This window comes from Dasypus novemcinctus, chromosome 21 (genome assembly GCF_030445035.2).
Source record: "Dasypus novemcinctus isolate mDasNov1 chromosome 21, mDasNov1.1.hap2, whole genome shotgun sequence".
NCBI lineage: Eukaryota > Metazoa > Chordata > Mammalia > Cingulata > Dasypodidae > Dasypus > Dasypus novemcinctus.
This window is the reverse complement of record NC_080693.1, coordinates 66,876,600-66,894,981: the sequence shown is the minus strand read 5'-3', so window position 1 is coordinate 66,894,981 and position 18,382 is coordinate 66,876,600. Positions and strand designations below refer to the sequence as shown.

The 18,382-nt window shown below is 35.8% G+C and overlaps 1 protein-coding gene across 1 annotated transcript in view; it reads right to left on the bottom strand.

The window, feature by feature from the left end:
* The window catches only part of LOC111760565 (uncharacterized), a 187,817-nt gene that overhangs the window by 18,754 nt on the left and 150,681 nt on the right, over window positions 1–18,382 (bottom strand). Inside the window, exon 31 of the mRNA XM_071210908.1 lies at window positions 15,051–15,104. Coding sequence (XP_071067009.1) covers window positions 15,051–15,104 — 54 coding nt within the window. The remainder of the gene's footprint in view (window positions 1–15,050; window positions 15,105–18,382) is intronic.

Below are 18,382 nucleotides of genomic sequence, written 5' to 3'. Positions count from 1 at the left end.
AGAGTGGGGGGGTGGGGGGACTATCCATGGAACTGGGGGGAGGGCTGGAGGAACAGATGAAATCTGGGGATTTGTAGGTCTGTGGTTGAAACTAAAATGGTGGAAATGTTCTTTTGGCAAGTATGGCAGAAGAGGGTCACTGGTTCAGGGCTTTGGTGGTGGGGAGATAGGTGGGAAAGGGTGCACCTGGGGTATGCTTCTGTAGAATATGGATGTGTTCATATTGTCATAGGGTGTCATCTCAGTGGGTGGAGACCCACACAATAAACAAGAAAAGATTAAACTTCCATCCTGGGGAGTCCAGCTACATTCTCAAACAGAGGGGCAAGAATCTCTCAAGTACACAGGCAGTGCCTAACAAAAAGAAAACAGCCAGTATGTCAAGCCCTAAATATTAATGCAAGTAACTATGAATCTTATTCTTGAAAAATTGAAGCTTAGTCGTTGCCATAGGTTCTGAGGGGAGGGTGATGGAAGAATGGGTGAACATATGGCATTTTTGGGATACCGGAATTGTTCTGACTGATCATGCATTGATGGATACAGGAAACTATATATTTTGTCAGAACTTATAGAAGTGTATGGTACATTACGTAAGCCATAATGTAAACCATTGATCATGGTTAGTGGCAATGCTTCAACATTTGTTCATCAATTTTAACAAATGTACCATACTCATGTAGAATATTGTTGGTAGTGTAGGATGTGGGGTGTAGGGAGTGGGGTATGTGGGAATACCCTATATTTTCAATGTGACTTTTCTATAACCTAAAGCTTCTTGGAAAATAAAGTGGGAAAAAAATAAGACACTGAGGGAAAACACAGAAGAAATTGTGAATATACATAAAAGTTAACAGATCTTATGGTGAGGAAAGGCACAATGCAAAAAATTATTTTATTATTGTTTTTTGTTTTGTTTTTAGGGAGGTTTTAGACTGCAGAAGTGTTGCAACTGTAGCAAGGGTTGCATTGGGGGTATCGGTGGGGGATGATGTGTAGGGAGGGTTGCATCTGGTTCATGCCTCTATGGAATATGAATGTGTTCATGTAGTCATAGGGTGTTGTCTGGAGGCCACACAATTACTGATGGAATACTGAATTCCCATCCTGGGGAATGATGCTCCATTCTGTAACAGAGTGGCAAGAATCTCTAGAGTACATGGACAGTGCCTAGCAAAGAAGTACAGACCAATATGCCAGGCCCTTGATATTGGTGCTTATACTTATGAACCTTGTTCTTGTGAAATTGAAACTTAGCCTAGTAATACATATGGCCTAAGAGTTACTTCCTGAAAACCTCATTGTTGCTCAAATGCAGCCTCTTTCTAAGCCAAACTGAGCATAAAAAATCATTACTGTCTCTCCGACATGGTACACAACTCCCAGGGATAAGCCTCCCTGGCACCAAGGGGGGTTATTACCAAGTGCTAGCTAGCGATGTATTTGGAAAAGACCTTGACCAAAAGGGGGAAATATTAAAGACAAAGTGAGTTTTTATGGCTAAGAGATTTCAAAACAAGTTGGGTGATAATTCCTGAGATTATGCTTGTGCACAACTCAGGAGGATCTCACTCACTGCCACAGTAAACAGTGCCTCAAGCAAGGTGTTCCTGAGGGCTCTAGAGAAATATAGACACTATAGGCAGGGTAGATAACCCCAGGAAATCGGCACCCTATTAGTTGGCCTTACCTTGGAATATATGAAAACTTATCCCCCCAATGTATCAGAGTTAGGCCCATATATATGTAATTTTCCTATGCATGGTTCTTCTGCCCCTTTTATTTTAACTGGCAATTAGCAATATACCCATTAAGTATATGTCCTGGAGACATAAATCTTCTGGTTGTTCATACGCTGGTTAAGCCCTGAATCTCAGCAGAGTTACAGCCAATACCTACTCTCCAGTTCAGTGGATAACTAACAAAAGGGTGATAATAGACAATGCCAAGCCCAAAAAACAGAGAGTATTTACAACAGCAAGCAAGACAGTTCCATCCATCTGCCCCATGGGATCTTTCAGTCAGAAGTAGAGTGGGGGGAAGTGGACATGGCTCAATGATATAGTGTCTGTCTACCATATGGAGTGTCCAGGGTTTGATCCCCAGGGCCTCCTGACCTGTGTGGTAAGCTGGCCCATGCACAGTGCTGTGACACCCAAGGAGTGCTGTGCCACACACAGGGCATTCCCACATAGGGGTGCCCCATGCACAAGGAGGGCACCCCACAAGGAGAGCCACCCAATGTGAAAAAAGCACAGCCCATACAGGAGTGGCACTGAACACATGGAGAGCTGATGCAGCAAGATGATGCAAAAAAAAAGAGACATAGTTTCCCAGTGATGTTGGATAATGCAAGCAGACACAGAAGAACACATAGTGAATGGACACAGAGCAGACAATGGGGGGGAAGGGGAGAGGAAAAAAAAAATAGAGTGGGCATCACCATCCAAAATCCTCAAGACTGAGGAACAAACATAAGATGTGAAGGCAATTATGGACTACAGTAGACATTATTATTCTAGTAATGGAAGAACCTGTAACATTGATATAAAGATAGTGGTCACCAGAGGTTCTGTGGGGAGGGAGAGGGAAAAATAGGTGTAACATGGGGCATTTTGGGGACATTGAAACTATTCTGCATGATACTGCAGTGGCAAATACATAAAACATATGGGTGTCAAAACCCATAAAATTGTGCAGCACAAAGTGTCAACCATAATGTAAACTATACACCATGGTTAGTAGCAATATTTCAGTATGTGTTCATCAGTTGTAAGAAATGTACCACACTATTGAAAGATGTTGTTAATGGGGGAAAGTGTGTGTGTATGGTGTGGAGTATATGGGAAACCCATAAAAATGCTCAAGGAGGTGAAGGAAAATATACTGAAAGAACTAAAGGATTTCAGGAATAATATGAGAATCTCAAAGAAGACAGAATTTTAAAAGGGAACCAAACAGACCTACTGGAGTTGAAGACCATAATAACTGAAATGAAAATGCCCAGGAAGGTTTCAACAGCAGATTGGAGCTGGAAGAAGAAAGATTCAGCTAACTCAAAGTCAAGACAATTGAAATGAATCAGGTAGAGGAACAGAAAGAAAAGAATATTATAAAAAGTAAAAATAGGCTAAGACAACTCTGGAACACCATCAAGTGCACCAACAAATGCATTATGAGAGTCCCAGAAAGAGAAGAAAGAGAAAATGAGGTAGAAGGAATATTCAAAGAAATAATGACAGAAAACTTCCCAAACTTAGCAAAAGATGTTAATTGCACATCCAAGAAGCCCAGAGAGTACCAAATAGGAAAACTTGAAGGATAAACTGCCACATATTGGTGAAACTATCCGTACAAAGGAGAAGGAGAGAGTGATGAAAGCTGTTAAGAGAAAAGCAACATGTTAGTGTTCAGGGGAGTCCCAATGAGATTAAATGTCAATTTCTCATCAGAAACTACAGATGCAAGAGGCAGTTGGTTGAAATAATTTAAGTTCTGAAAGAAAATAACTGCCAACCAAGAATTTTATATCCAGTGAGATTTTCTTTTAAAAATAAGGGAGAGATTAAGACATTTCAGACAAATAGAAGCTAAGGTAGTTCATCACCACTAGACCTGTTCTATAATCAATGCTAAAGAGAATTATTCATATTGAAAGGAAAGGACACCAGACAGTGGTTCAAAACATCAGAAAGGAATGAAAAACTCCAGTAAAAGTTACAATTTGCATAATTATACATGCCAGTATAATTGTATTGCAATTTTTGAGGTATGTAACTCCACTTCTTACTTTCTACAGGTGCTAAAATGAAAATGCATAAGGAGTAATGATAAATCCATGGTTTTGAATGTACAACGTACAGAGATATAATTTGTAATAAATACAAAAATGTGGGGGGACAGATAGGTATAGGAACAGTGTATGTGTATGCTAGTGAAGTAATGTTGTTATCAAATCATATATAATTTTATATATTTAGGATGTTAAATTTTAACCCACCACAACCACAAGGAAAATATGTGAAAAATATGTCCCAATAGAAATGAGAAGGGACAGAGTATAGTACAATTTAAATATGAAAGCAGGCATTAATGGAATAATTTAGGGACAAAAAAGGTATAAGACTTACAAAGACTATATAGAAAAATGGCAGAAAAAGTCATGCATTATAAGTAGAGGCTTTATATGTAAATGGATTAAATTCTGTCAAAAGGCAGAGATTGGCAGAATGGATAAAAAGGTATGACCAAACTATATGCTACCTATAAGAAATTCACCTTAAATTCAGACATAGGTAGGTTGACAGTGAAAGTATGGAAAGAAATGTACCATGTAAGTAGTAACTAAAAGAGAGATGGAGTAGCTATACAAATTCACATAAAATAGACTTTAAGTCAAAAACAGTTATGAAGGACAAGACAGTTACTATATAATAATAAAGGGGATTATTTCAAAAAGAAGACATAATGATTAAAAATATATATACACCTAACAGCAGAGCCCCCCAAAATATGTAGCAAATAATTCTAACAGATTTGAAGGGAGACATTGATGGTTCTACATTCCTATTAGGAGATCTAAATATACCACTTTCAATAATGGATACAACATCTACAATGAAGATCAATAATGAAATACAAACGTTATTTTACTCTAAACCAAGGTTTCTTAACAACAGGTCCATGAGCTTGAATTAAAATAAAAAATAAACACTATTCTTGTGGGGATGTTTTAGTGCAGGTGTGATATATTTATTAAATAATACACAGTACAGTGTGGACTTAGTAAGGGGGTCATGGTTTTCATATGATTGGCAAAGGAGCCTGCAGAACAAAAAAGGTTAAGAACCCCTGCTCTAAACCAACAGACATTTATAAAACATTTCACCCAACAATAGAATACACATTCTTCTCAAGAGCACATGGATCATTGTCTGGGATAAAACATACTTAAGTCACAAAACAATTTTCTCCAGCCATAATGGAATGAAGCAAGAATCAATAACAGAGGGAGAAATGGAAATCCTAAGAAGAGCTGAAGTTTGAACCTGTTCAAGTTGGAAAGAGGCCAGTAGCTGCCATTTTGACTCTGCCCCCAGCATGAGGGGCAGCCACACTGACTGAAAATCACAGTCATGGTAGAGACTGATTTCTTTCACCCAGCTCAGCCTGCAGCCCTAGCCTAGGCTTCAGCCCCACCTCTAGCAGAGAGGAAGCTGGTGGGCCCTGCACCAGCCTATCAAGGTAACTGCAGGTACATTTGGCTGGCACAGACTGAATAATCAGAAGTCTACAAGGGCAACTGCAGTCATTTTGGACCTGCATTGCATAGATTGCTGCCCATACCAGCAACTTTATTCCCACCCTAGCGAGGGGAGAAAAGGGTGACAAGCTTCATCAGTCTCTCTGGGTAAGAGACTGCATGACTTGGATTATTCCACACAGCTGTGGCTCTGTCCCTACCCCTGGCAAAGGAGAAAGTTGAGAAAAGCTTCATTGGTCCCTGAGGCAATGGGGGCAGCCTGAGCCTCCATAGCTTATAACGTCAACTACAGACTTGGATCCTACTACATGACCAGTAAGGGAGAAAGGGCAGGAAGCCTTAAACTAAAGAGAAAAACTGCACCCAGAAATACTCTAGTAAGCCAGATGCTAAGACACCAACAAAAAATTACAACCCACACCAAGAAACAGGAAGATATGGCCCAGTTAAAGGAACAAGATAAGCCTCCAGATGACATAAAGGAGTTGGGACAACTAATCATAGATGTTCAAACAAATCTCCTTAATAAATTCAATGAGAGGCTAAAGAGATTACAGATATTGAGAAGACATTGAATGAACAAAAGAAGAATCTGAAAGCATACATAGAAAAACAGCAGATCTTATAGGAATGAAAGTGCAATAAATGAAATAAAAATACACTGGAATAAAATCATATAATAGCAGATTTGAGGAGGCAGAAGAAAGGATGTTGAGCTTGAAGAAATGGCCTCTGGAAGTGAGCATACAAAAGAAAAGATTAGGAAAAGAATGGAAAAAAATTCAACAAGATCTTAGGGAGCTAAACAACAGGAAGAAACATGCAAATATACATGTCATGGGTGTCACAGAAGGAGAAGAGAAAAGGGGGCAGAAGGAATATTTGAAGAAATAATGGTAGAAAATTTCCCAACCCTATTGAAAGATATAGATATCCATGTCCAAGAAGCACAACATGCTCCCATCAAAAAAATCCAAATAGCCCAACTCCAAAATACATACTCATCAGAATGTCAAATGCCAAAGACAAAGAGAGAATTCTGAAAGCAGTAAGAGAAAAGCAATGCATAACATATAAGGGATACCCAGTAAGATTAAGTGTTGATTTCTCACCAGAAACCATGGAGGCAATAAGACAGTGGTATGATATATTTAAGATACTGCAAGAGAAAAACTTCCAGTCAAGAATCATATATCTGGCAAGACTGACTTTCGAAAGTGAGGGTGAATTTAGAATATTCACAGATAAACAGAAACTGAGAGAGTTTGTAACCAAGAGACTGGCTTTATAGGAAATACTCAAAGGTATGCTACAGTCTGAAAAGACAGGAGAGGGAGGCCTGGAAGAGAGTCTAGAAATGAAGATTATATTAATAAAAGTAACTAAAAGTGCCAATAAGTGGTGAAAATAAAATAATGCAGATAAAACCCAAATATTCAGGAATAAACCTAACCAAATTGAAAAGCACTTGTATTCAGAAAACTACAACTCATTGTTAAAAGAAATTAAGAAGAGGCCTAAATAACTGGAAGAACATTCCATTCTCATGGATTGGAAGACTAAATATCCTTAAGATGTCAATTCTACTCATATTGATATACAGATTCAATGCAATTCTGATAAAAATTTTATAAGCATTTTAAAAATAAATGGAAAACATGATTATTAAATTTATTTGGAAGAGTAAGGGGTCCTGAATAGCCAGAAACATCTTAAAAAGGAAAAGCAAAGTTGGAAGACTGTTTCTGGACTTTAAATCATATTGCCTAGCTACAGTGATAAAAACACCATGGTACTAGCATAAAAACAAACATATAGACCAATGGAACTGAACTGATGGTTCAGAAACAGACCCTCACATATATGGTCAAGTTATTTTTGACTAGTCTTTCAAACCCACCCAGCTCATACAGAACAGTCTATTCAACAAATAGTGGTGAGAGAACTGCATATTCATGGCCAAAAGAAGGAAAGAAGACCCCTATCTCACACCTTATACGAAAGTTAACTCAAAATGAATCAAAACCCTAAATATGAAAGCAAGAACTAATAAAGCTTTTAGAGGAAAATGTAGGAAAATATCTTCAAGCCCTGGTGGTAGGTGGTGCATTCTGAAAGGAGATAATAGGAGGATTGAGGTGGACTATTAATGTTTAATGTATGTAGAAGTTTCAATTTGCTTTACTATAAAAGTGTGGAAATGTACAGAGTTGATAGTAACACATTATAGTGAATAACAGCTTGTTTATAAATGGCTATGTTGCTGAAAATGCTGGTCTAGGAATGTAAATGCCAACTGACAGAAGGTTACAGAATAATCTAGGGACTGAATAAAACAGAAAACCCAGAGGTGGATGAGAATTGTTGTTGATGGTACAGATGTAATAGTGTCCTTTGTGAACTAGAGCAGATGTACATCACTATTGCAGGGTGGTGGGAATGTGGAGAACCATGGGAAAAATACAATTGGAGTGACCTATGGACTGTGGTTAACAGTAATAATGTAATATTCTTGCATCTATGCCAAAGATGTACTGTGTTGATAATGGGGGAGTATGGAAAATGTGTGCCAAATGCACACTATGGACCTGGTAATAATTGGATGATATTATCTTACAATCTGTCACAAATGTTCCACCATGGTATGGTGTGTTGATAGAAGGGTGTTGTTTGGAAATTCTGCACTTGCGCATGATTGTTTTGTAAGTTTACAACTTCTGTCATAAAAATATATTTAAAAATAATAATAGGTTGGGTTGGGGGAAAAATACACCAAATGTAAGATAAGAACTATAATTAATAGTAAGATTTTGACAATATTCTCTCATAATTTGTAACAAGTGTCTCACAACAATGCAAGGTTTGGTAGAGGGTTGATGAATGGGACCCTGCATGATGTTATGCATGTTTACTTTGTAAGTTCCCAACTTTTACTTTATACTTATTGTTTATGTATGTTCATGTATAAATGATAAAAAATAATAATAATACAGTGGGTTGGGGGAAAATACTCTGGTTAGTAGTAATATTTTGAGACTCCTTAATCATTAGTTAAAAATATTTAACAACAATGCAAGGTATTGGTGGTAGGGTGAGGTATGAGAGTCCTGTTTGATGTTGTATATGTTTGTTTTGTAATTTCACAACTATAACTATACACCTATTATTTAGTAGGCTAATGTATAGTGATATACTTCAATAAATTAAATAAAAAATACATTAGAGGCACATAAGAGCAGATTTGTAATGCTTGAAGACAGAATTAGTGATTTTGAAGACAGAATATCTGGAAAAGATAGGAGAACAGAAAGAGAAGAGAATGGGAAAAAATGGAACAAGGTCTCCAGGAAATGAATGACAATGCAAAACACAAAAACACATGCATTATCAGCGTCCCAGAAGGAGAAAAGAATGGAAAAGGGGCAGAAGGAATATATGAGGAAATAATGACTGAAAACCTCCCTACCTTTATGAAAGACATAAATATTTATGTCTAAAAAGGACAACACACCCTAAACAGCATAAACATGAACAGACCTACCTGGAGACACTTACTATTCAGAATGACAAATATCAGAGATAAAGAGAAGATTTTGAAAGCAGCAAAAGAAAAGAAAAGCAACACATACAAGGGAAACTTGATAAGATTAAGTGCTGACCTCTCATCAGAAACTACAGAGGAGAGAAGAAAGTGGTATATGATGTATTTAAGGTATTGAAAGAGAAAACTGCTAGCCAAGAATTCTATATCTGGCAAAGCTGTCCTTCAAAAATGAAGGGGAGTTAAAATCTTCACAGACAAACAAAAACTGATGGAATATATGTTACCAAAACACCAGAATTACAAGGGATACTATAGGGAGTGCTGCAGCCTGAAAGGAAAAGCACAAGGGTGAGAGACTTGGCGAAGAATGTAGAAATGAAGAATATTAGAAAGGATAAAAAGATAAACTATAGTATGATATGACAACAGAAAGCCAAAGGTAAAAATGGATGAAGTAAGTAATGCCTTTACAGTCAGAACACCGAACATTAATGGCTTGAACTCCCCAATCAAAAGACACAGACGATAGAATGGATTTAACATATGAGCCATCTCTATGTTGTCTACAATAGACTCACCTCAGATGTAAGGACATAGCCATGATAAAAGTGAAGGGTTGGAAAAAAGATATCACATGCAAATAGTAACAAAAAAAGAGCTGGAGTAGCAATACTAATATTGGACAAAATAGATTTTAAATGCAAAACTGTTATAAGGGATGAAGAAAGTAATTATTATTAATAAAAGGGGCAATTCACCAAGAAGAAATAACTACACTAAATATTTATGTACCTAACCTGAGTGCCCCAAGATACATGAGGCATACACTGGCAAAGCTGAAGGGAGAAATAGATGTCTCTACAATAATAGTTGGAGACTTCAACACACCACTCTAATTGTTGGATAGAACATCTGAACAGAGGATTAATAAAGAAACAGAGAACTTGAATAATATGATAAATGAACTAGACATAACAGAAATTTATAGAGCATTGTACCCCAAAAGAGCATGATATACATCCTTTTCAAATACTTGTGGATCCTTCTCCAAGATAGACCGTATGTTGGGTCACAAGTCACAATAAATTTAAAACGATTGAAATTATACAAAACACTTTCTCTGATTATAATGGAATGAAGCTGGAAATCAATAATGGACAGAAAAAGGGAAAAGTCATAAATATATGGAGATTAAACAAAACAATCTTAAACAACCAGTGGGTCAAAGAAATTGGAAGAGAACTCAGCAAATATCTTGAGATGAACGAAAATGAAAACACAACATATCTGTGGGGAGCCCTGCAAAGCAACACTCCCTGAGGCCTTCTAAGCAGGCTCCAAGGTTCACAGAAAGAATGTAGATAAAGAAGAAAGCTCCCCTGGAGAGACTGGAGATAAAGAAGAAGGCGCCCCTGGGCAAGGTCATGTGTTGAAAAAACTATGCTGATTATAGATAATGAAGTGGAAGAAAACTGTGTTATCAGAGGGCTAATAAGATCAAAGGATAACTTGTATGGTCGTAATGACCTAGAAAGAAGAGCTTCCTGCGAGAACTGATGTATGTACTGTTTGTACTAAGGGTATAAAATAAACTGCCTAATTAAGCTGGGTGCCTGTGGTAGCTGTTGCACTCCTGCAGGACTCACAGCCCACCTGATCCGTGCTATTTTGTGTCTTTCATTTCTCTATCCCCTTACCTCTCACTCCTCCGGACTGTGCAGACCCTGTTCGACTGTGACTACACTGCGTGGGTGGCAACAATATCAAAACCTATGGGACATGGCAAAGGCAGTGCTGAGAGGGAAATTTATAGCTCTCAATGCTTACATTAAAAAAGAAGAAAGAGATAAAATTGATGATCTAACTGCACACCTAGAAGAGCTAGAAAAAGAACAGCAAACTAATCTCAAACCCAGTCAAAGGAAAAAAATAGTAAAGATCAAAGCAGAAATACATGAAATTGAGAACAAAAAAACAAATAGAGAGAATCAACAAAACCAAAAGTTGGTTCTTTGAGAAAATGAACAAAATTGTCAAAGCCTTTGCTAGACTGACAAAGAAAAAAGAGAGAAGACACAAATAAATAAAATAAGAAATGAGAGGGGGGACATTACCACTGACCCTGTAGAAATAAGAGTGATCATAAGAGGATACTAAGAAGAACTGTATGCCAAAAAACTAGAAAATGTAGATGAGATGGACAAATTCCTGGAAATACATGAACCATCTACACTGACACTAGAAGAAATAAAAGACCCCAACAAACCAATCACAAGTGAAGAGATTGAAACAGTCAACAAAACCTCTCAAGATGAAAAGCCTGTGACCAGAGGGCATAACGATGAATTCTACCAATCATTCAAAGATGAACTAATACCAATCGTGCCCAAGTTCTTTCAAAAACTTGAACAGGAAAGAATGCTACCAAACTCATTCTATGAAGCCAACATTACCCTAATACAAAAATGAGATATAGATCCAATGAAAAAAGAACATTATCAGCCAATATCTCTAAAGAATATCAATGCAAAAATCCTCAACAAAATACTTGTAAACAGAATCCAAAAGTAAATTCAGATCAGGAACAAGACAAGTATGCCCGCTGTCATTATTATTATTCAATATTGGGCTAGAAGTTCTAGCTAGAGAAATTAGGCTAGACAAAGAAATAAAAGGCACCCAAATAGGAAAGGAAGAAGCAAAACTTCAGTATTCACTGACGACATGATTCTATTTCTAGAAAATCATGAAAAATCCACAGGAAAGCAACTAGAATTAATAGACGGGTTCAGCAAGGTGGCGGCATACAAGGTTAATACACAAAAATCAATAGTGTTTCTATACACTACTGACATGTAATCTGAGGAGGAAATCAGAAAAAAAAATGCATTTGTAATAATAACTAAAACAATCAAATATTTAGGAATAAACTTAACCCAGGATATAAAAAACCCGTATTCAGAAAAATATAAAATATTGCTAAAAGAAACTGAAGAAGACTTAAACAAATGGAAGGACATTCTGTGTTCATGGATTGGAAGACTAAATATTGTTAAGATGTCAATTCTACCTAAACTGATTTACAGATTTAATGCAATCTCAATAAAAATCCCAACAGCCTTTATTGTAGTAATTGAAAAGCCAATAATCAAATTTATTTGGAAGGGTAAGGGGCCCTGAATAGCAAAAAATAACTAAAAAAAAGGAGAAAGAAGTTGGAGTACTCTCACTTCCTAACTTTAAAGCATATTACTTAGCTACAGTGGTAAAACATCATGGTACTGGCATAAGGACAGGCAGATTGACCAATGTAACTGAACTGATAACTCACAAATTGACCCTCACATCTAGAGTCAAGCGATTTTTGACAAGGCTGTTAAGCCCACCCAGCTGGGCCAGAACAGTCTATTCAGCAAATGGTGCTGGGAAAACAAGATAGCCATATTCAATAGAAAGAAAGAAGACCCCTATCTCACACTTTATACAATTATTAACTCAAAATGGATCAAGGACTTAAATATAAAAACAACAACCATAAAACTCCTAGAAGAAAATGTAGGAAAACATCTTCAAGACCTTGTGGTAGGTAGTAGTTTCTTAAACCTTACACACAAAGCACGAGTAACAAAAGGACTTTTGTAGCTCAAAGGACTTTTTCAAAAGTGTGAAAAGGAAGCTGACTCAATGGGAGAAAATATTTGGCAATCACATATCTGATAAGGATTTAATATCCATGATATATAAGGAGATCACACAACTCAACAATAAAAAGACAAAGTATCTGATTAAAAAATGGGCAAAAGACTTGACAACTGTCCAAAGAAGGAATACAAATGGCGAAGTAACACATGAAAAAATGTTCAACACTACTAGAGAAAAGGGAGATGAAAATCAAAACTACAATGAGATACTATTTCACATCTATTAGACTGACCACTATTAAAAAGTCAGAAAACTGTAACTGTTGGAGAGGATGTGGAGAGATAGGAACACTTATTCACTGTTGGTGGGAATGTAGAATGGCACAGCCACTGTGGAGGACTGTTTGGCAGTTCCTAAGGAAGTTGAATATAGATTTGCCATGGGACTCAGTGATACCATTTGTACCATTTTTAAGGCTTTGTTTCCTGATTTGTTACTTGCTCAGTTACTGCAAGCCTTTAATTATTCAGAAGTTTTGAGGAACATGGCTTTGCCACTTTTTTTTTGCTAGTTATTTAAAGTATCTGTGGGGGCACATCACTCTTGATTGACCAAAAGCATCCAAACACACTTTTTAAGGAAGTTATTTGAAACTATATTCTCATAAAATGGGTAAGAAAACCAAAAAGAGGAAGATGGTATGAAGAAGAAATGGTTTAAATAACCTAGAAACACATGGAAAAGAAATCTCAGGATGGTAGTTATATATCATGACCGAAAATCATCAGCTTAATTAGAAGGAGAAGGCTCCGAGATGAATGACATCAGATATAAGAATGAAAATGCATCCCAAATAATAGAAAAAATAATTAAAAGTTACTACCTCTTAATCAGAAGCAGAATGGGCATCACCATCCCCAAATCCTCAAAATTGAGGAACAAACAAACATAAGGGGGGAATGCAATTATGGTCCAAAGTAGACTTAAAATTATTCTAGTAATGGAAGAACTTGTAACATTGATATAAAGATAGTGGTCATCAGCCGCTCTGAGGGGAGGGAGAGGGAAGAATAGTGTAACATGAAGCATTTTTGGGACATGGAAATTGTTCTGCATGATATTGCAACGGTGGAATATATGCCATTATACATTTTGTCAAAACCTATAAAATTGTGCAGTGCAAAGTGTTAACCATAATATAAACTATAGACCATGGTTTGTAGCAATGCTCCAATACTTGTTCATCAATTGTAACAAATGTCATTAATGGGGGAAAGTGTGAGAAAGGAAGGGGTGAGGTATATGAGAATCCCCTATATTTTTGATATAAATTTTCTATAATCTAAAAGTTCTTTAGAAATAAAGTTAAAAAATTTTTTAAAAATAAAAAATGATTAAAAGTTGGCTATATTAGTGACATGGGTAAAGAAAGCATATGGCTTTCCTCTCAACAACAACAAAAATTCTTGGAAAAAGTATATAAGAAAAGAATGATCCAAGTATTAAGGTAAATGAAGGTTGACTAATACATTAAGAAACACAGGTACACTTATTATTCAGACTTTTAAAGAGCTATCCTTTAGAAATATTTTAATAAAATCCATGAGGAGAGTAGATTTGGTGAGGCACTATGATAAAGGATTTATTTTAAGTCCTTTTGTACTATTTAAAAATGTATAAGCATTATTATTAGTTTACAAATGGGGGAAGTTAAATGGTACAGTTAGGATTTCTTCTTAAGGGATATATGAATCATTTGCTCTTAACGTTTTCTAAGCTACTAAAAGATTTATTAGAGTTTTATAAAAAATAATATGGTCTACACTTCCTTGAAGGCTATACTGGTATTTGAAACACTTATCATCAACAAGCAGACTTTTCACTAACTCTGTGTGTTCCTTCTCTGTAAGTTCTATCCCCACTTCCTAGAATACTTTGTTTTTCTCCAATACTTGCTTTACTTCCTTCGAAATAGATAAAAAATAAACAGATGAGGAATTTAAGAATTATTTAATGACTAGAAGATATTTTAAAATAATTACCTGTGACTACTTAATATCACCCCCAATTGTTGGTTGAACAAAAAATGCAAAATGAGGTCCATCTAATTAATCATAGTTAACAGAATTCAAAGAAACAGATTTTGTCCCCTTAATCCTAGTAAATTAGGTGATAGTATTATGATATAGCCAAATCAATGTAACACACAGAAAACTATGAAGAATGTAATACCCCTTTATCTTAAACTTTTTAGAAACTGGATCTAAATAATTCTATAATTACTCATTGACTTTGTTATTATCTAAATTGTGAAATTACCTGTATCTGTACCAAAACTTTATTTCAACATTTAGGTACTAATTTATAATCTGAAAATTTTTTAGCACAGGGGGGTGAAATTATACTACTGGAAAATATTGCAGAGAATAAAGTCTTATTTCTAACAAAGTACAGTTAAATTTTATTCTTAAAACTTACAAAATTAGTTATAAACAATTGAGAGGAGAATTTAAAAATCAATAAAATAACCTTGAGGAAATATCATTAAAATATTTAATGTAAAGAATTAGGGCACTGAATATGCAGCAACTTATTTCTCACCTGTCACAACTTTCACTCTATCCATCAACTTATCGAGCTCAACCATCCCAGTACCTATTGGAAAAGATATGATTATTTATAGTCAACATCACATATAAAGAAAAAAATATACAAACTACCCAAGTAACACAAAACAGATCCTAGCCCAAGTCCATTGTCTCCATTATTTTTTAACTAGTACTTTACTTTTAATTACTAGATTTTAGTGATTCATGGTATATTAGTAAAGGGCTCTCTGTCCCCTAGTTCAGGGAAAATATGCTCTTTACTATTTCTTGGTATGTCACCCTGTACTATAAATACAATAGTTGAGACGATTGATTCTGGCCAAGTGGATTGATTCTTGGACCGAAGATTGAGTCTCACTTTTGCCACATTCAGTAAGTTCAGATAAGGGTCTGAGGAAATGAGAAGTAAACCTCTTTTATCCTAGTGCCTTCTTAATATTCTTCCCTGTAATTCTTTAAATCATCATGACTGTCTAGGAATGATATTTTTATACACATGATTGCTTATACTTTAGGTAACTATCAATGATTTTTACCACTCCCACTATAGGAATTTCTCATATTTTTAAAATACTTAACATTATTTGATCTTTATTAATTCACTCATTCCTTTTGAGAGATGAATAGGGTACTTTCTACCCTCAAGAAGCTCATAGTTTAGATTTGAAGCCTGTTATAAAGCCCTGAGAAAGCTGTAAACTGACTTACGTGCACTTAAAGCAGTCCAAGGAGTCAGGCAAGACTTCCTGGGAGTAATATATTCTCAGCAAGAGTAGAAGTTACTTAGGTGAAATACATGGAACAATTCAGGGGTAGGAGAAAGGCACTCTATGTAATGCAAAAGCCTGGTTTAGAAAAAGCATTTATATATAGTAATTCCAAACATCTAAATATAGGTATTGCATTTGGGTGTGGAATATAACAAATATACAATTGAATGATATAGATTCTGACCTCGAGGAGTAGCACTGGGGAGATAAACATATTAACTGGTAATTATAAAATAGAAAATTTTGGCTGGTTCCAAATGTGGGTCTCAAAGACAGATAGATAGAAGGGAAATTAGGATGCGTTACTTCAAAGATGCATCCAATTTTTATCTACAGGTTTGAAAAGTTGCTGAGAACCTTTTTGAACAAGAACCTTGATATTCTGTCCTCTACATTTTGGATTACGTATATCAAACACTATTGACTGCCTAGCATGCCTTTATAATAGAATTCAGGTTGCAAGAAAAGAGAGCCCTGATGAGGGAAAAATGAATATTTTGCAAGCCAGACACAACAATGGGACATGATAATCTGAGGGAAGTAGTGGCTTTTGAGACCAATGAGTTGGCTGCTAACGGAATCCATCCCCTATGTCTCTTGGAATAAGGAGGTTGTAAGTGAGCCAAATGTGCTTTATTATTAAATGCAGCAAGATTTTGAGAACCAAGCAAACTTACTATTGACCCCTAAGCTGAGGGCATACAAAAAGAACATTCTGTTTTCACTTCATTAAATTGGTGATGAGAAACTCTGTCTTAGTTATTCAACACCCATGCTTTGATTTTTCCAATATAGTTTTTATCATATTTGAATGTTACAGAAATGGTACTGGGAGTTATACACCAGGTACTCTGTGAGGTACTGCAAATGGATATGATTCTGGCACATTCTCTAACCAATGAAACTCAGAGTCCAGCAATAAAAACAGACATATAAATAGAAAATTTAACACACTGTGATAAGACTAATGATAAAGATAGGAATAGGGTGTTACAGAAACAGAAGTAGGTAGAGAAACCTAACGTGGTCTAAGTTTTAAAGGGAAAATTTCCTAAAGAAGAGATATATGAAATAAGTTCAAAATTAAACTTAACAAATTGAGCATGTACTCAGCTTCCCTTCCTCCTGAAATGTCATTAAAATAATAGCAATGGCATAAAAAAGTATAACATATATAAGGACGAAAAACTGAAGAGAAGACCAGAATACTTAGAATATTTCAACAAATTTGGAAATGGGAAGCCATAAAAACTAAAAAAAGGAAGCTGCTATCTAAGTTTCTCAAAAGGAAATAAAATGAAAATTGATCCAATTCACTCCATAGATGCCTGGAAAGACTTAGGCCTGGGAGTAATTCACTAGACAGGTACAATATATAGGGCTATAAATGTTGTCAAAAGAGTTGTAAGTTTGGCTGAAAATCTATAATTAGAACCAGAAAGACCAAATTGAACAGACAGAACAATTGACACCAGAGGAAATTAAGGATAATTTGTGGAATAAAAGAAATCCTAATTAGCACTTTCTGAAATTCTTGAGAAATTATTGCATTATAAAACAAAAAGAGGTTGTTAAGAAGGAATCAAGAAATAAAAAGTTATTGGAATTTAAAAATGTAATTGTCAAACCTTTTTGTATTAAAAAGTCAATAGAAGTACTGACTACTAAAATGAGACAACTATAAAATACAGTTATAGTTGAGAAGACAAAGAAGAAAATTTAGCTAGTCATTCAACAAATACTTACTAAGTACCTGCTAGATGCTATAGCACTATTACAGGGAATCAGCAATGAATAAAACAGCAAGCTCCCTTGTGCTCAGGGGCTTAGATTTTGGGAGTGTGAAGGAGAAGCACACAAACAGTAAGCAAATAGAGATATAATGTGTGAAGTGGTAGTAGTGCTATGAAGAGTAATAAATAAGAGTAATGCTTCAGAGTTTAACTAGCAATGGTGATTATTTTCAATGAAATGGTCAGGGAAGGTCTTTTTGATAAATATAATTTGAGCACACACCTCAAATGAGTAAATAAGCCTTTTGCAAATATGGGGAAATTGCCAGGCAGAGGGAATAGCTAGTGCAAAGACTTTGAGGGAGAAATGTAGGTATATCAAGAAGCCCAATATTACCAAAGTGACACTAGTGAAGTGGAAAATTTGAGATGATATCAGAGAGGTAGGAAAGACTAGATCGTGTGGGGTCTTTGTAGGCAGGGTCATGCTAAGTATTTTGTCTTTTATTCTGAGAGATATGAATAAACATTGGGAGATCCTGAAGAGAACAATGACAGGATCATTCTAGTTGCTGTGTGAAGAATAGATTCTAGGGGGAAAGGATGGAAGTAAAGAGATCAGTTCGGAGGCTAGGAAAGACCACTGTGGTAATAACAGAGGTGGTAAGTGGTTGGACTCTGGATATATGATATATATGATAAATGTAGATTACATATGATTAGCTGATGGATTAGACAGGAATGTGAGAGAAGTAAAGCCATTAATCTCCCTTAACATAGAGCAAAGAGCCAAAGAAATGTTAAATATGAGAGAAAATTAC